Source organism: Emydura macquarii, unplaced genomic scaffold (assembly GCF_026122565.2).
Source record: "Emydura macquarii macquarii isolate MOO-44397 ecotype Brisbane River unplaced genomic scaffold, CSIRO-AGI_Emac_v2 contig_71, whole genome shotgun sequence".
Classification (NCBI taxonomy): Eukaryota; Metazoa; Chordata; order Testudines; family Chelidae; genus Emydura; species Emydura macquarii.
The window spans coordinates 1,385,048-1,404,254 of NW_027130208.1; the positions used below are offsets into that span (position 1 = coordinate 1,385,048).

The window sequence follows — 19,207 nt, forward strand, 5'->3', positions numbered from 1 at the left end:
CTCACACTAGAGACTGTGATCCCTATTGTAAGCTGAGTGAAAGAAGAAGACTTAGAAACAGAACTGCTAGTAAATAATTCCCCCTTTTGTGCACCTTTATGTCGCACAGAATGAGTGTACACTTATCCTTCTGCGGTTTGTAGCTTTCAGGTTGCTTTTCGATTCATAATATTACCTTTCTTTGGAACATGCAGGACTTCATCTTTTCCCACTAGGACACACTGGTGTTTCTTTTTAAACAAGCCATTCTAAGATGTAGATTGCTTGTCTGTGTCTGCAACTAATATCAACTGGCCATTTGTGAAGATTGGACCATCAAGACTTATTCACATTAGTCCAAACTAATAGAGGGAGAATAAACTATTTACCTATTGATGTATTAGACAATGAGCAATAGATATTGTTCATACAGTTAATGACTTCAGCATTTGGTTTCATTGTTTGATGTGATAAATGAATGGTTTGAATTATGTTCTAGTATTCATACCCAGAAAAAATGGACTAAAACTTAATTAGCTGGCATAGTGACTATTTATACCTTTCTGTTTATGGAACATATACAAGCACCTTAAATGTTGCTAGAATGATGAATTTTTGTAACCCTTATGAAAAAATAATGACTAAGTTAGTGGTCAGTTCCATATGCTTCTCTAAATTGTTTGCTAGTTGCTGAATACTAGTGTTGGTTCTAGATTTTTAAAATCTGCCAATTTTTTTATATCTTCCGAAGTCCATTAATTTGTTAGACATCATTACAGCAAGCTGGGCATTCTGCCAAGACATCAGTATTGTCAGGATAATGAATAAAATACAAAAGAAAATGCCTATTTCATTTTAAAATTGTAAGTAGTGTACAGGCTTAAGCACAAGACTACTCTTATTAAAGCAAGAGCAAAACTAAGTGAAAACAAGACTGACTTTTCACCTTCCGTCTTTGCACATCTGTGCATCTTGTGTGAATTAATCGCAGTCCACCTAGATATGTAAGAACTGTCAAAGCCCTCAAGTTAATTGGAAACATTTTCTTTTAAAGACTTACCTTTTTAGAATTTGGGGAATATTTGGCTCTAATATTCCAAAAAAGATCATCATGTACTAGATTTTACTACTTACAAAACTGTAATAGAAGAAAAGTCTGTACTGAAGCACCCAGAAACTGAACTAAAATGACTTTGAAATTGTTGAAACTGACCATTATAACTGCATCTGTTACATCGTGACTGTAGTCGTGTCAGTCCGAGGATATTAGAGAGACAAGGTGGGTGAAGTAATATCTTTTATTCAGCCAACTTCTGTTGGTGAGAGAGACAAGCTTTCGAGCTTACGCAGACCTGAAGAAGAGCTCTATGTAAGCTCGAAAGCTTCTCTCTCACCAACAGAAGTTGGTTCAATAAAAGATATTACTCACCCACCTTGTCTCTCTAATACAGTGGTCTCCAAACTTTTGAAGTCACGCCTCCCCCTTACTTAATCCGCATCTATGCCCTTCTCCCCCCAGTAGCCACAATCTATAGCCAGGGCAGGGAGTGGGGCCAAAGCCTGGCTCCAGCTGCAGCTCAGGGCCTGGAACTGGGCCCAGGGCCACAAACGGCCTGGGGCCAAGAACAGGAGCTAGGAGCTGGGCCTGGGGCTGCAGGGCACGCGGCCAGGAGCTGGAGTCAGCCAGGAGCGGGGTGTGGGGGCCACAGCCACAGCCAGGAGCTGAGGCTGGGGCTGCAGCCAGGGGTCAGGGCTGGAGCAGAGATGGGGCTGGGTGGTGCTTCTTCCCTGCCCCGGGGGCTGGCTCAGGTCCAGCCATGCCCCCCCCCCCCCGAAGGTTCCTCTGTGCCCCCCCACTGGGGTGCACTCCATAGTTTGGGGACCTCTGCTCTAACATCATGACTGTCAGTAGTACTTTGCTTGGGTAAAGTCATTTGGCCAGGAGTCGTCTTCGTCATAACATCACTGTATGCATGCAATAAGTGTTCACTGCCTATTGGGTCCTGTTTTTAATGATGGGCAAAAAGATTATTTAATGTCATTTAATGTCATGTACTGAGCTCTGACTTTGTTAATGTAGATATAGGTGATTAAAATCTAGTACGTATTGGTTTAAATATTTATTATTGGGTCTTATAAACATCAATTGATGATGTATTTGTGACTATTCTGATTAGTGGCTCCCAAGTCTTTTATCTTTGTGTATATAGCGTGGGCAGGATTATATGTAGTGTGTGTGTGATATATTAAATGTAGTGTTACTGAAAGGTGTTGCAAAGACTTTAAAGATGGAAGTCACGCTTCGCTCCAGAGACAACTCATACCTCCCAATGGCGGTGGGTGGAGGGAAGTAGTAGAGTGAGGGCAGCAGCTTCAGCAGATGTTATTGAGCATGCTCAGTCTGTGGGAGCATGCTCAATACAAGCCAGGCAGCAAATCTCAGGGAATGGGGGGTGGGGGGCATGTGACCCAGCATGGCCCTGCCATGTGTTGCCTCTGTTTAGCTCATAAGATAATTATGGAGCAGTGTCCACATACTGTGCTGATAGGTGCATGAGCCACAGAAATAGTCTGTGCCCAAGGAGAACAGGGTGAAGCTACGGGTGGGCCTGAAAGCAGGCTACTTTGAAAGCAGGCCCACCCAATCTGTTGCTTCTGCTGCCGATCTCTGCTTAAGCTATCCTGGAGTGTTAGGCAGCTTTTGGCCGGTCACTACCTGAACTTCCTACTTTTGGTCACGTGACTGGAAGCAGGAAGTGGCCCAGGCCCATCCGAGTCAATCACAGGCCCTGCCAGAAAATCACTTCTGGCTACGCCCCTGAAAGAGAAGTGGGGCTGCTCAGGAGACATGGAGAACGAATGCAGTTCTTGGGGCCAGGATGTTATTAAGGCTGTTTGAATGGTATGAAACATCAGGAGTATGGGGAGGCGGGGCATGCATGTGATAGTACATATCAACAGTTGATACTTATCCATCTGATTCATTATTGGTGTTGATACTTATTTAAAAGTTTGAAAATTCCTACCCCCCCCCCCCCCCCCCCAAAAAAAAAAAAACCCTTAAAGATGGCTAAATTTCATATTTCTCCCTCTCCTCCAAAACAGACCACAAAAAAAGCAAATAGTTATTCAACACCCCATCTATACTCCACTAATTTCTCAACCTCACATACCTACTTTCCATGACTCTCCGCCCACGGCTTCACTCTCATCCTCAACCATCATCTTATAGCCTTAAATGAGACCATATTTATTGGTTACATTTTGTTTTTTTGTTTATTAATATAGGGTTTATATGAGTCTATAGATCATGTTGTGTGTAGTTCTGTACATGTATGGTTATGTGTGAGTGAGCAATTGTGGCTACAAGATGGTTTTGCTCTAATGTTTAGAGTTTTGTGAATGGATTTATATTCATGATCATTATAAATTTGGTTGTAAGAAATTGCAGAATTGAAATCTGTATGTGTACATTAGAGTACTATATTTATAATTTGAAGGTACAATGAATCTGGTTAGAGGTAGTGTTTTAAAAGTAATAGTTTTGACCAATATGGAGGAAGCTTACTCAGTCTTTTACATGCCCATCACTTTGGTGTCTGGATACTACCATAATGTATCTATTCTGAGAATAAATAGGGTTTCAGCCTTGGACACTAGCACTATTCACAGAAAAATCACTTTAAAAACAAAAGTGGAATGTAGGATGGCAAATTTATAGGGAGGGAATTACAATTTTATTTGTCTTACACTCCTGTGAAATAGAGCATTTGTGTAACTTTATTTTCTTCTTCTCCCTGTTAAGTTTGTGCTGAAGCCTTCAATCCAGATGAGGAAGAAGAAGATACAGAACCAAGGGTAAGAGTGGGCAGATCACATCTGGCACAGTTTTTTGCATAAGATAATGTACATCTGCATGCACATCGTCCCCTTGTCACCTGTACATTTATGAAAGCAGAATTATTCTGAAATATGAAGTCCTTTTTTCTGGGCATTTGGGATTTTAATTTACACATTTGTTGTCCAAAATAATTTTAAATTTGTACCTAGAGGCCTGCTACCAGCTATGTGAACTTAAATCTTTTTCTTTCCTAATTATTGGCTAAACAGTACTTGTTCAGACACTTCCTGGAGCATTGATGCTAGTGTGAAGAATTAGTTAAGTTTTAGCACAGCTCTCTGCCTGGATACCTAAAATACTTCTCATGCTTTTCACTGTCTTTCTTATCAAAGCAGTTCTGTGCTGGGAGAAATTACCGGATGTGTATAGGAGAAATGCTTCCTTGAAATAGTCACCAGTTGTTATATCTTTTTAAATGCAGGCAATTTCTAGGGATTATTACAGTCCAGCTGTTAAAATTGTATTTCTCGAGAGCTACTGTATATAACAAAATCCTGGTTGATCGCTCAGTTGCCTTGTTCGTCTCAAAGGACGTCACATTTTCCCTATTGTGAAAATCTAAAGCCAATTTAGTTCTCTAACAGACGATTCTTGTTAAATCCTTTTATTACTAAACACTGAGAAGTAGGTTATAGGTGCCTCTAGTAACTGCAAAGATGTATTCTGTTAGAGGTTCTGATTTTCCTGAGAAGTATTTTGACTTTTAAGAAATTTGTTTTTACATCAAGTTTTTCAATGTGTTCTCATTCTGTTTTTCTTTAATGGCTAAATACTTAATGGTGCAACTTTCAGAATCCTGGCTATCTATGTGGTTAACTTGAAGCAATTCATCCTCTTCTATGCTTACTATCCAAACTCCCAGTGAATTTACTTGGATTTCATTTTCATTATGATAAGGAATTATTTTAGTGAAGAAATGAACGCTCATTCTCTTTATCTGGGAAGACATCATCTGAAGGAAACAAAACTAAAATATTCAGTCTTTCTTAGTTTGTGAAACGAAGTGACATGAGATATAGTTCTGGTATTAAGTTATTTAGATGATATACTGATGGTTTGGGCCACTAGAAACATATAAGATTTCTGTACTTGTCTAGATATTTCTACTGTGATCCTCACCAAGGTATCTGGGTACGATGCCATGTGTTTTGGATCTCGTCCAGATTTTCAGAACTACAAATAGTTGCAGTGGAATTTGCTTAATAAAAATAAAATTTCAAATTCAGTTATTGCCCATATAGACACACACACACCCTCCCTCCCTCCCCTTGTGCATCTGCTGCAAAATCTGAACCTTCTAGAAAGTTGTGACCATTGGGACTGCAAATATACTCCCTTGGGGAATCAGCACTTATATAAATTGCTGTTGCTGGGATAGCCTTTATTTCTCCTCCCTCCAGTTCATTACTTCCTCGGCTATTTTTCTCTAAAAACATGGTTCAAAGTCTACTTGCATAATTGTATTTTTAAGTTTATTAATATTAAATTTAGAAAAAAATTAAATAACCTTCGTTGTTAGTAGGTTTCATTGGGGCAAGCTGTTGTCACCTGAGATCTCAGTTCCCCCCTTTTTATAAGCCTCTTTCTTAGGATTGAATGGCTGACTATTTTTCACCAGTGGAAGGGAAAGATTTTAGTTGCTGACCTTTCATGTCTAGTGTCTGAAAGTGCCTGGGAAGGGTCATTTGTCAGGGAGAAGCTCCTTCTGCGCTAGTATCAACTCCCCCATTCTCATAAAGTTCTCTTCTCCAGTTCTTGCTCATAAGAGGCATAGAGGTCTCTAAGGGGTCAGACATAGTCACAGCAGTTGAATTGGTGTCTGGTCCCTCTTTGCTGGCCTAAGTCCTGAATTAGGAGGAAAGAGAAGACAGAGCAGTTTAGAAGGAGAGGGGTCTGACTGTTTTTTACTTGGAATTGTTTTCTTGCTCCTTTTCTTTCATGTTCTTGGGGTTTTTGTCTTCCACCCTCCAATGCCATACTCTGGTCTAGCCTGTTAGGCAGGCTTTGTGCTTCAGCTGCCTGAAGATGACTGAACAATTCAGAAGTCGGAAAGAGTGGAAAAGAATTCCAGAATTTAAAATTACATTCCACCCCACTCCCCTAAAATAACGAGTTTTAAGCAGAGTGGATAAAAATCAATGATTTAGAATTTTTTTTTAAAAAAATCGGATTTTTTAACATTTAAATCAAATTTAAAAATTTTTTTTTTTAAATCATCAATGAAATACTAAATTTCTCTCTTGTTTAAAACATAAGTTACAATTAAATCTCATCACAAACATGCTAAACCTACACTTAGTCTCATAAAAATGAAATAATGGCTCTAGTCTGTCCAGCCTACCTACCAGCTCTTGCTTCTTGAAAGTTCTGGGCTTTCGTTTTCTGTTTCAGTTTGTTTCTCAGCAGACTAAAGTCACATGTGCAAAGGAGGACACAGGCTGGATAGGATTGTTGTTCTGTGCTTATGTGGTAGAGCTGGGCCAAGCAAGGCAGAGGAGTTAGTTAAGACACTGTCTTAAAGACAGAGAGACAAAGGACGGAGGCAGAGTAGAAAGGAACAGTGGAGTGGACTGGAAAGAAAAAGGGAAGCCATTATTCAGTACACACACAGCTTCCTATATGCCCCCACACTTTTGCCATAGAAAAACTGTCATGGCTTCTAGGTGTAAGAGAGACACTATCTGGGAATATTTTGAAGAAATTCCTTCACTGGGTAAAAAAGGAAAATGTGTCAAGTGTAAGCAGTGCAAGAGGGAGATGCAGGGCCTAGTTGCGAGAATGAAACAACATAACGAAAACTGCTTATTGGGAGAAAATGATGTGGATGAAGATGCAATATGTCTGAAGAACAATGTGGATCAGCTGGTTAGTAACTTAAATAATTCACTTTGCAATGCATCATTCTTCAAGACTCTCTCTGTGCATTTTAGTATAAGTGTGATTTAATAAGTAAATTCCCAAGCTGTTTACTATGTTGGATGTTGCTAGGAAAAAAAGTTTAGCTTAGCTAATCCTTATGGCTTGTTTAATTAGTTAACTAGGTTTAGAATCTATCACCCAAGTATGAGGTACAGAAAGCTGCAGTAAGAGATATCTAAAGTTGCCAGTTGCCACTGGGTGTCATTTTCTTATTTTATATTACATAATACATGCCCCTTATTTTGGAACATCATGACCACAGACCATAATGGTGATGCCATAAGTCTATTCCCTATTTTACTTCGGCATAACTCATCTTTCCCAATGGAACCCCATCCTATACTTGTTTTCTCAAAAAACAGAATTGCCAGTGAGTTCTATGGGGCTTACTCCAAAATTAAGTGCACTCTAAGTAAAGTCAGTCTTAGCTTTTTTGGTAATTTGGAATCGGATCTGCATCCTTGCTGAAAAAAATGTAAATGATTAACTGAATAATAGAGTGAGAAGAACTGAGAAGAACAAATACTCAAAATCGTCTTTGAATTTTGTTTCAGTATCCCATTTAAGCATAAGAGACTTTGACTGTCTATCTGCAACAACTTCAGAGTCATCCGTTAATACTTTTAGCAGCAGTGCTGCAACTAAATGTATTTCAGACAACAAAGTATCAGTAGCAAGCAAAAGATTTCAATCATCCAGTAAAACCACCACCATGGATGGACCATGTAGTAAGGACCAGCAAACACCAACAAGACACCATCGATGAAAAGATTGCTCGGTTCATTTATGCCAACAATTCTCCTTTTCGCATTGTTAACAATAAACATTTCATTGACATGTTTGACTCCTTACGACCAGGCTACACTCCACCTGGCAGAGCAGACATTGGTGGAAGGTTGCTAGATACAGTGTATGAGAAGGAATTTGAACAGTGTGCAAGAAATATTGAGGGGAAATTTGCAAGTTAAAGCCTTGATGGGTGGAGCGATGCACACAATGATCCAGTAATATGTGCCTGTGTGACAACAGAAGATGGGGTTGCATATCTTTCAGAAACAATAGATATATTGGGAAATGCCCACACAACAGAAAATTTAAAAGAAGTGGCAGTGAAAGCTGTTATAAACTGTGAACAAAAATTCAACTGTCACGTGTGCAGTTTTGTCAAAGACAATGCTGCAAATGTGGCAAAGATGAGAAGATACTTAGAAGAAGAAACGGAAGGATGCTCCTTAATAACACATGGCTGCAGTGTCCATTTAACGCATCTTTTAGCCAAAGACTTAAGTACATCTTCTCCAGGAATAAAAGAAAATGTTGTTGAAGTTGCACAATACTTTCATAATAACCATTTTGCTTCAGCTTCACTGAAGAGAACAGGAGGATCCAAACAAATTCTCCCTCAAGATGTTCGATGGAATTCTGTGATTAATTGTTTTGAACAATTTATTAAGAACTGGCCTATTCTCATAAAACTTTGATAAGAAAACTATGATAAAATAGATGGAAGGTATCTCATCCAAAGTACCTAACATTGGATTAAAGAGGAATGTAGAGGATATGCTCCATATACTGAAGCCTATATCCATAGCCTTACACAAACTTCAGAGACATTGTTGCTGCATTGCTGATGCTGTCGAAATTTGGAAGGCACTTCAAGAGACATTAAAGAAAGAAATACTGATCAGAAAGTTAAACTGCAGGCAATAAAGAAGCAAATGGATCAAGCACTAACTCCACCTCATTTTCTTGCGAACTTTCTTGACCCCGGATATAAAGATGGATGCCTAACTTCTGAAGAAGATGATGCTGCCATGGCATGGGCATCTCAAAATCACTCCTCAGTTATGCCAGTTATAATAACTTTCAGGGCTGGAGCGGAACCATTTAAACAGTACATGTTTACTGATGATGTTTTGAACAAAGTCACTCCCCTGAACTGGTGGAAATCATTAGCCAAGAATCTTGAAAGAGAGTTCCTTCAGTTGCTAAGCCAACTTTTCACAGCAATATCTTCCTCTGCAGGCACAGAGAGAATATTTTCATCATTTGGTATTATTCACTTAAAGCTAAGGAATCGACTGGGAGTTGAAAAAGCAGGAAAACTCGTATTTCTGTTTGTCTATGAATAAAAATGACAGTGGGTGTGGGGAAGATGAGAGCTAGATGAGAGAGAGAAGTTTTAAGAACAGTGTACATTTAGTGTTGTGATGACTTGTCTGTTAGAGTTAATAAAATTTGGGGGGGGTAAAAGTTTAAGGACAGCTGTCAGCTGGCAACTCAGGAGACTGCTGTAATTGCACATGTGAAACATTTATGTAACGTTTAAGATTTAGCTTAATAAAATATAAGTGCTGTTGTGTTTGTGTGTGATTTAGTTCTTACCATTCCTAATGTACTGCTGCTGCATCTGCAGCTTGACACAGGTAATGAGTATTATGTGCTATTTCCTAAATTAATAAAAATCAAGTTATCTAAAAAATTACACAAAGTATACCCTCCTAGATGTTGTAAAATGCTGTATTGCGTTGTAAATTAACATGTTTTAGCGATCACATTTGCACCATTGTTTAAGAAATATGTGTATCAGTGGAAAACTTGATTTAAATCAATGATTTTCTCTTGGTGATTTAAATCATGATTTAAATCACCTTGATTTAAATCAATCCACCCTGGTTTTAAGACATTTATATATCTCAAATATCTCAAATGGTCTAATTATATTGACTATTAGTGGAGCTGTTATGATGAGCAACTATTAAAACCATAAAACAAGTTAATTGAAGAGCAATAGTAAAACAGCTTTTGGTCACTCTCAGTTTAATTTTCTAAATATTTGCATAATTGTTTTTGTCTGGATGTTCTTTAAAAATATGCTTAATCAGAATATGGAATTTTTTAAAATATGAGTTCCTGTACAATTTATTACCACTGTATAGGTATTATTTTTCTTTCACTTTTTTCTTGTATACATTTCACTTTTCATTCGAGGTTTCAGCTATCTCCAGGCTCTTAATTAATGTTATGATTCACTTTGTGAGGTTAAGTATGCTTCAGATTGTGATCAGTTTTCTTTACTGCCATGACAGTTTTTGTTTTACTTTTCCTTGCAGGTAGTTCATCCAAAAACAGATGAGCAGAGATGTAGACTGCAGGAAGCATGCAAAGATATCCTCATCTTCAAAAACCTAGATCAGGTAGTACTGCTATAATGTTTGAACTACAGTAGTTTACTATATGTAGTTACTAGCCATTTACATTGTTCTGAGTAGTGGAATATTGCAAAAGTAGTATTGCAGGAATACAAGGACATACTGAATTGTAGCCTGTAATATCCTCCTGATAAAGGAGGATTCAACTAAGAAGCAAATTTCCAACTTTTAAAAGGTTAAAGTAGAAATAGATCCAAGTAATAGATTCAGTATTCTTCATTATTGTTGTCTTCTCCTGATGGAATGGGGTGGAGGAGAAATTATCTATATAAAAGATGACTATGAAGAACTTCTGTTATTTCAAAAATCTAAACCCCCCCCCCCCAACTAGTAACAGAATATGCTTATATTTAAATTACAATTGAACATATTTTAAAATTAAACAGCTAGATGGACGGAGTATTCTCCAGTCAAGTCTTGAGCTCAGAATGCTGAGCTCTCCTTTGCAACTATTGTTCATGTTTTGCCCTGAACCATGACAGGATTCCATTAGTCTTTTTGGCTGTTGGAAACCAGTGGTTTGAAAAAGTGACTTAGTCAACTATAACTTGAATGGAATCTTATCTTGCTCCTCACCAAAGCGCAGCCCTGTCTTATGCAGCAGATTGGTTAAACAAGCCTTGGAAACCATTTGGGCTCTTCCAGACCTGAACCATAAGGCTTTTCATAATATACTGTGAACCTAAAGTAGCTGAACAGTTAGAGGCATGACAGCCTTATTGGTCCTGCTAACTTGAGAACCACAAAGAACTGTTAAAAGATGCAATAGGAAAAATTCTAAACTCTTGTAGCTTTTAGGTTATGACATTTTAGGAAAGCTAAATAGCAAAGCTTTTGATACTGTCTCTCACAGTATTCTTATCAGCAAGTTAAAGAAGTATGGGTTGGATGAATGGACTATAAAATGGATAGAGAACTGGCTAGAGCATAGGACTCAACGAGTAGTGATCAATGGCTCCATGTCTAGCTGGCAACCAGTCACAAGTGGAGTGCCCCAGGGGTCGGTCCTGGAGCTCGTTTTGTTCAACATTTTCATTAATGATCTGGAAGATGGGGTAGATTGCACCCTCAGCAAGTTTGTGGATGACACTAAGCTGGGGGGAGTGGTAGATACCCTGCAAGGTAGGGATAGGATACAGAAGGACCTAAACAAACTGGAGGATTGGGCCAAAAAAGATCTAATAAGGTTCAACAAAGAAAAGTGCGGAGTCCTCCACTTAGGATGGAAGAATCCCATGCACAGCTATAGACTGGGGACCGACGAGCTAGGCAGCAGTTCTGCAGAAAAGGACCTGGGGGTAACAGTGGATAAAAAGCTGGATATGAGTCAGCAGTGTGCCCTGGTTGCAAGAAGGCTAATAGCATATTGGGCTGCATTAGGAGGAACATTGCCAGCAGGTCATGGGAAGTGATTATTCCCCCTATTTGGCATTGGTGAGGCCGCATTTAGAGTATTGTGTCCAGGTTTGGGCCCCCCACTACAAAAAGGATGTGGACAAGTTGGAGAGAGTCCAGCGGAGGGCAACAAAAATGATGAGGGGTCTGGAGCACAAGACTTATGAGGAGAGGCTGAGGAAACTAGGCTTGTTTAGTCTGCAGAAGAGAAGAATATGGGGGGATTTGATAGCAGCCTTTAATTACCAGAAAGGGGGTTCCAGGGAGGATGGGGCTAGGCTGTTCTCAGTGGTGGTAGATGACAGAACAAGGAGCAACAGTCTCAAGTTGCAGTTGGGGAGGTCTGGGTTGGACATTAGGAAAAAGGTTTTCACTAGAAGGGTGGTGAAGCACTGGAATGGGTTACCTAGGGAGGTGGTGGAATCTCCATCTCTAGAGGTTTTTAAGCTGCGGCTTGACAAAGCCCTGGCTGGGATGATTTAGCTGAGGTTAGTCCTGCTTTGAGCAGGGGGTTGGACTAGATGACCTCCAGAGGTCCCTTCCAACTCTAATATTCTATGATTCTGTGATTTGAGAAGGAGACAATTCACTGAAGTATGATGTGAACCACCATCCGATGCAGACGCTTGTATGTTGGCAGAAAATAATCTAAAGTATCATTCCATAGCATGGTTGTGGATTGCCCAGAAACACTGTTTCAGTACCCAGACTAGGAGCAACTGACATAATATTGATGTCTTAACAAAAATTTTATGTAACTGAATAGTTAGTCATTGTAGATCTGTGGTCTAACCTTCCTTGTATTTTGTCTATATACACAAGTTGCACTGGTATAACTTCCTTCATATCAGTGGGAATTGTCTTGTTCTGAGGCCTCTTGTGCTCTGGGGATTCAGCATTCGTGACTAGCCTCTCTTGTCGCTACATGAGTGCAAATTCCTAGTGCAGACAGGCAAAACCATTATAAGCCGTGACTTGCACTAGTGCAGCTCATTCTGCTTTCAAGCTGTGGTAAACTACACCGGTGCAGAGCATGGCTTATTGTGGCTTTGCTCATTATTACTATGTTGCTTTGTGATTGCCTTGCCTACTATGTCAGATCATTCAAGTGATAATTTCCTTCACTTATTAAAATTCACTCCATTGATATTTGCATACTAATATGCCAGTATTTTCACAGAATCCTCCAGTTTACACACACAGCTGATGATGCTCACACTGTTTTTATCACTGACTAAGGGTCTGTCCACACTGCCGCGGCGGCAGTGTCGGTGCTCCCAGATCGATGTCGCAGGATCGATTTGAGTGGGCAGTGGAGACCCGCTCAATCGATCCCGTAAGTGCTCTCCCGTTGATGCCGTAAATCCACCCCCGCAAAAAACGTAAGGCTGCATCAGTCAGAGGGCTTCTCCCATCGGCGCAGCTTAGTGGAGATGCCACGGTAAGTCAGTTAGTAAGTTGACAGGAGATACGCATTCTACAGTATGTAGTTTGCATATCTACTGTCGACCCAGCGTGGCAGTATAGACCAGGCCTAACATTCATGCCTGTCTCTTTAATAGTGCCCATTTCTGAAATATGAATTGTTTGCAATCTGATTTTGAGCACATACATAAAGATCAAACCCACCAGTCAACCTGTTTGAATTAAATTAAATATTTCAAGGTTCTGATTAACATGAATATTTTAGACACTCCCCCCAGGGAAATTACATCCCTTTCTGTTTTCACTAATGACAAACCCATTTTACTAATGGAGTTTTTCTTCTGCCAATAGGTGCTGCTTTGTACCAGTATACTTGATTTTCTTTTCCCTAAAAAAGGATTCGGGACTTCGCATTTACTTTGAAATGTATATAATTCAGAATCGGTGATTTTGATGCTGAGCTTATCCACATTGCTTGATCTCAGTTCTTTCCTTTTGAATTATTAGAAATGTATATGTTGCAGTAAATGTCCTGAAAATGAAAATAATAAACTTGTAATCATGCTTTTAAATAGATACTGATCTTGCTAGTTTGGTAGTTGGATAGCTGAAGTTAGTTACTGATTAAAGGTCTCTTGCTTAAATGTTTGGGTTTTAATGATGGAAGACTACATTGTTTTATGCAGTGTTGTTGTAGCCGTGTTGGTCAGTGTTCTTGTCACTTAGCAACCTTAACTATTTTTAAATGTTTTGTTTTGAATACACAAAATAGTGCATCTCATGGCACCCTCACGAGGCTAATGCTTGCCCCTTCCCAAGCTGGGAACACTGTTTCAATTGTAACAAAAGGAAGACTGCTACTTACTGAATCACCAGCACTATTTCCTATAGCTTACCTGGGTTTTTCTTGGAAGTTGACCCTGGTTTGCTTATGGGATGTGAAAAGATAGATGAAGTAGTCTATGGCTTAGGGTCTACAACTGAATTCTTTGAAAGCCCAGGAGATGATCAACACTCAGTAAGGACCGGACTGCCTTCCTAAATTGTTGTGGAAAGCTTTAAGTGCAGGAATTTTGGGGGGATTGTCATTCATTCAAAAAGCTGTTCTTCTTCTTCAAGTGTTTCTCATGATGATTCCAAGTAGGTGTGCGGCATGCCATGCGCACAATTCCTGGAAGGTTTTTCCCCTAGCAGTACCCATCAGGTCAGTGCAGACGCCTCCTGGAGTCGCACCTCCATGGCGCCGTATGTAGCACCCTGCTGACCCACTACCTCTTTAGTTCCTTTTTACCACCTGTGATGGTTGTTGGAGCTTCTATCTTCTCTTCCTTTGCCAAATATTTTCCCAAGTGGTCTTCTACTGTAGTTCCTGTAAATAGTTAGAGTAGAATTAGTAAGTAGTAGTTAGCTAGTTAGCTAAAGTTTTTCTTGGGGTTTTCCCCTCACTTTGTTTCTCCCGAGGAACCACGACATGCCTCGGTCCCAAGGCTTCAAACCATGTGGGAACTGCCATAAACCTATGCTAAAGAGTGATCCTCACCAATTCTGCCTCAAGTGCCTGGGTGTATCCCACTAGACTGATCGCTGTAAGATTTGCAGGGGATTCTGTCCTGGGACCAAGAAGGAAAGGAACGTTAGACTTAAAAACCTTCTCATGGAAGCAGCTTTCCATCCCCAGCTGGCCCCAGGCCACTCGGACCTGGCACCCAGTACTTTGGTACAAAGTGTGCCAGCCTCTAGTAGAGGGTCTACAACACCAAAGAAAGACTTGGCACCAAGACAATCCCAGCACCAGCATTCCCGAGCACCAAAGATGACCCGGCACCATTCCCACTCTCCGATGTTTCACAAAAGGCTTAAAAAGATTGATAGAGGGCATTCGCCCACAGTGAAGGCAGCAGGGAGGAACCGCAATAAAGGTGTGCGTCCTGTTCCAGGACACCTGGCACCTCTCCCACCGGAGATGGCACTGTCGACTTTGGACTTTGTTTTCTATGGAGTTGAAATAGGGTAGTTGTCAGAAGTGTAAGCTGAAGACCCTATCCTTGCAAATGATTATATACATCCTTTCAGTCATAAAAACTGTTATCTAAAAGCTCTCTACTATTCATCTTCAGCATTACAGATAAAGTGAGAATAGTGAGGTTGTTTGGTTAAGCACTCAAGTCAGGAAATACCAGAGTTAATTGCGTGCACACCCTTACCTCTGCCCCCTTGTTGGTATGCTTTTAGTTTTTAATTATATGATCACTCATCATTGCTCATCCAGTCAGTCCACAATGTGAGTCTATTTTGTCCACTTGTTAAACTTTCAAACAAGTACCTTTGTTCTTTTTTCCAGACTGCCCCAGATGCATGGGAGGCACTCGCCCTGTAGATCTACAAAACTACCTCATCCACTTTCCAATCCCTTTGCTGTGATGCCTACAAAAAACATGGCAGCAGTTAGGCTGTTGGTATGCAGAGACCACTGGCTACCATGCTGACTATTTTTCTCGTTTTCTTGTACTCTCCCCTTGGTATAATACAGTGGTTTTCAAACTTTTAGAGCTGTGCCCCCCTCCTTTGAGTTACAATTTTTGGTCACGCTCTCCCCAACTCAGACAATAATAGACACATGCAAAAATATGCTTGATAGCCTACTCATAAACCTGAGAGAGACCTTAATGGAACTTTAATTAAATTGCCTATACCTGTAAGTTTCAAATTCATAGATACTTAATGTGAAGGGTGTGCCTGTTTCTCTGCAGACAATTATCAGTTTGTGGGGAGATTTTTGAAATCGACACTCTGAGGTTGTCCTCCACTTCCAGTCTTGAACAGTACTTTGTCTTTAGCACAGCCAGTGCAGAAAATCCAATTTCTCACAAATAAGGTGAACTAAACAAGTAAAAGAGCTTTGATTGCACACTTCGAGAAAGCTGGATATTTTGAGCCAACTTCCAATCAAAAATTCCACAAAGACTGATTTTTAAATTGAATTTCCAGTGTCCTATCATTCTGAAGTTCAGTCAGCTTCTTTTGAATGCCATTTGAGAGATGGGACTAGGTCACTGCCTCAGCTACAAAAGGTTGGATAATCCAGTCATTCAGGGGTGCATTTCCTTTGGGAAAATATCTATCCAAACTGGCTTTGAGAGAAGTTAAGTGATTCATGATTGGCTCCACAACACCCGATAGTTCAGATTTTGTTTCCTCGATAGCCTCAGTTAACAACAGGAATGGAATGGTTAAACCAGTTTCAATCTTTGTTTTCCAAAGATCTGGCTTTCTCTTGAATGCCGATACCTTGTGCTGGTCAAAAATAGTACTTTCAACTCCTTGCAGTGAGACATTTAGAGAATTCAGTTTGTCAGAAATATCGGCAAGGTGAGCCAAAACCACAAACCAGTGGGGATCACAGTGTGTGTTTGCATTGTTGAAATTCAAATCTAATAGAAAAAGTTGAATTTCATTTCTCAGTTTATAAACGCGTTGCAATACTTTCCCCCGGATAGCCACCTGACTTCTGTGTGAAACAACAAAACATACTCCGCTCCCATTTCTGCACAAAACGTTGCAAAGACACGTGTGCCTTTGTGAACTGTCTTAATAAAGTTCATGATTTTAATAGCAGAACTGAGAGCATCTGTAAGTTCCTGATCCATGTTTCAAGTTGCAAGGGCTTCATGTTGTATCATACAATGAGTCCACTATATATGTGGAGCAATTTCAAACACTTTGGCTTTCAAGCCTGCCCTACCTCCAAATATAGAAGGGGCTCTATCCGTGCAGATTCTGACACAGGCTTCCCACGTCAACTCGTGAGAAGTTAAGAAGTTGTTTAAAATGTTATACAGTTCAGATCCAGTTGCACGCATCTTAATTGGGCATCAGAAGCAGGAAGCTTGCTAAAGCCTGGGGCCACTGGATGATGGATATGCTAAAAAGATGAAAGATAAGGACATTTCAGAGAAACTAAATCAATTCTTTCTTTCAGTCTTCTCTGCAGAGGATGTGAATGAGATTCCCACATCTGAGCCATTCTTTTTAGCTGACAAAGCCAAGGAACTGTCCCAGATTGAAGTGTTAGTAGAGGAGGTTTTAGAAAAAAATAGATAAATTAAACACCAGGTGATTAATAAATCACCAGGACCAGTTGATATTCACCCAAGGGTTCTGAAGAAACACAGATATGAAGTTGCAGAACTACTAAATAAATGTGACACCAATTTTTAAAAAAGGCTTTAGAGGCTATCATGGCAATTACAGGTGGGCGAGTACCAGGCAAATTGGTTGAAACTGTAGTAAAGAATAGAATGATCAGATACATAGATTAACTTCAGTTTGTTGGGGAAGAGTCTACACAGCTATTGTAAAGGGAAATCATGCTTCCCCAATCTATAAGAATTCTTTGAGGGGGGTCAGCAAACATGGACAAGGGTGATCCAGTGGATATATGTACTTAGACTTTCAAAAAGCCTTTGACAAGCCTCACCAAAGGCTCTTAAGCAAAATAAGTAGACATGGGATAACATGGATCCTCTCCTGGATCAGTATCTGGTTAAAAGACAGAAACAAAGAGTAGGAAAAAACAGTCAGTTTTCAGAATGGAGAGAGGTAAATAGTGGTGTCCCCTAAGGTTCTATACGGGAACCAGTGCTGTTCAGCATATTCATAAATGATATGGAAAAAGGGGTAAACAGTGAGGTGACAAAATTGGCAGATATAAAATAGTTAATCCAAAGCAGACTGCTCTGAGTCACAAAGGGATCTCACAAAGATGGGTGACTGGGCAGCAAAATGGCAGATGAAAGTCAATGTTGATAAATGTAAAGTAACGCACATTGGAAAATATAATCCCAACTATACATACAAAATGATGGGGTCTAACAATTAGCTGTTACCACTCAAGAAAGAGATCTTGGAGCTATTGTGAATAATTCTCTGAAAACATTTGCTCAATGTGCAGCAGCAGTCAAAAAAGCTAACAGAATGTTAGGCACTATTAGGAGAGGGATAGATAATAAGACAGAAAATATTGTAATACCTCTATATAACTTCATGATACACCGACACCTTGAATACTATGTGCATTTTTTGTCCCTCCCATCTCAAAAGAGATATATTAGAATTGGAATAGGTACACAGAAGGGCAACAAAAATTAAGTATATGGAACAGCTTCTGTATGAGGCAAGATTAAAAAGACTGGGACTTTTCAGCTTGGAAAAGAGATGACTAAGAGGGATATGAGATCTATAAAATCTTGACTGGTATGGAGAAAGTGAATAAGGAAGTCTTACTTATTACTTCACGTAACACAAGAACCAGGGGTCACCAAATGAAATTAATAGGCAGCATGTTTAAAACAAACAGAAGGAAGTAATACTTCACACAATACACAGTCAACCTGTGGAACTTGTTGCCAGGGGATGTTGTGAAGGCCAAAACCATAACAGCCAAGATGGTCGGGAATGCAACCACATGCCGAGTGTCGCTAGCCTGTGTTTGCCAGAAGTTGGAAGTAGACAACGGAACGGATTGCTCAATGATTGCCTATTTATTCTGTTTATTCCTCCTTGAAACATCTGCCATTGGCCACTGTCGAAAGACAGGATACTGGGCAGATGAACCATTGGTCTGACTCAGTAAGGCCATTCTTATTTGAGCAACCTTATAACCACGGCAGTTGTTAGGGCTCCAACTCTAGATAATGTGTGCTGAAGAAAATGATCGTGACATATAGACTGATGTACAGTATGTCATTATCTCTGAGGGCACTTTACAAAAGGAGTCAAACTTCTTTCCAATAGCCATGTGAATGGTGTACAGCATTTGCCATCTTTTTCTCAAATTTGTTCCTAATCCCCCTTAGTAACTGAAATATATGAGCAGTATGGGGAGAACTATTAGAGAATATACACCAGGCTGCGAAGTCGGTGCAGCCTCTGCTTGTATCCAGTTCTGTATGTGATCTCCACGTAGTGACTGGTCTCATACAAATAAGCCAACTAGCAAAGCAGTCAGGAACACTTACAAGGTTAGGCAAAAATCTTGTTTTATGCCCTTTGTCATGGTGACTGAGGGAGTGTAAAAGTATTTTTTAAAACTATTTATTTAGGAAGTTTTAACTAATTTATAAATCCTTGCCATCTAAATATGAAAAACAAAAGAATCATTACAACAGTTAGCTTTTGTTTTAAGAGACCTTATACAGGAATGTAGTCATCTCTTTAAGGGGTGTTGCCATATTAGAGTGAGCATCATTAAACAACACCTATTATACATTGTTTCTAGTGATTTTATTAAGTTGAGTGAAATCTCAGTGTACACTTTAACAGACCAGGCATGTCTATCAGATGTTAATCAGAAAAATTGAACAGATATGGTGGGGTT

At 39.8% G+C, this 19,207-nt stretch overlaps 1 protein-coding gene across 1 annotated transcript in view; it reads left to right on the forward strand.

Moving 5' to 3' along the window:
- PRKAR2A (protein kinase cAMP-dependent type II regulatory subunit alpha) overlaps window positions 1-19,207 on the forward strand; it is a 152,558-nt gene that overhangs the window by 79,096 nt on the left and 54,255 nt on the right. Inside the window, exons 3-4 of the mRNA XM_067541096.1 lie at window positions 3,785-3,837; window positions 9,913-9,996. Of these exons, the coding sequence (XP_067397197.1) occupies window positions 3,785-3,837; window positions 9,913-9,996 (137 nt within the window). The remainder of the gene's footprint in view (window positions 1-3,784; window positions 3,838-9,912; window positions 9,997-19,207) is intronic.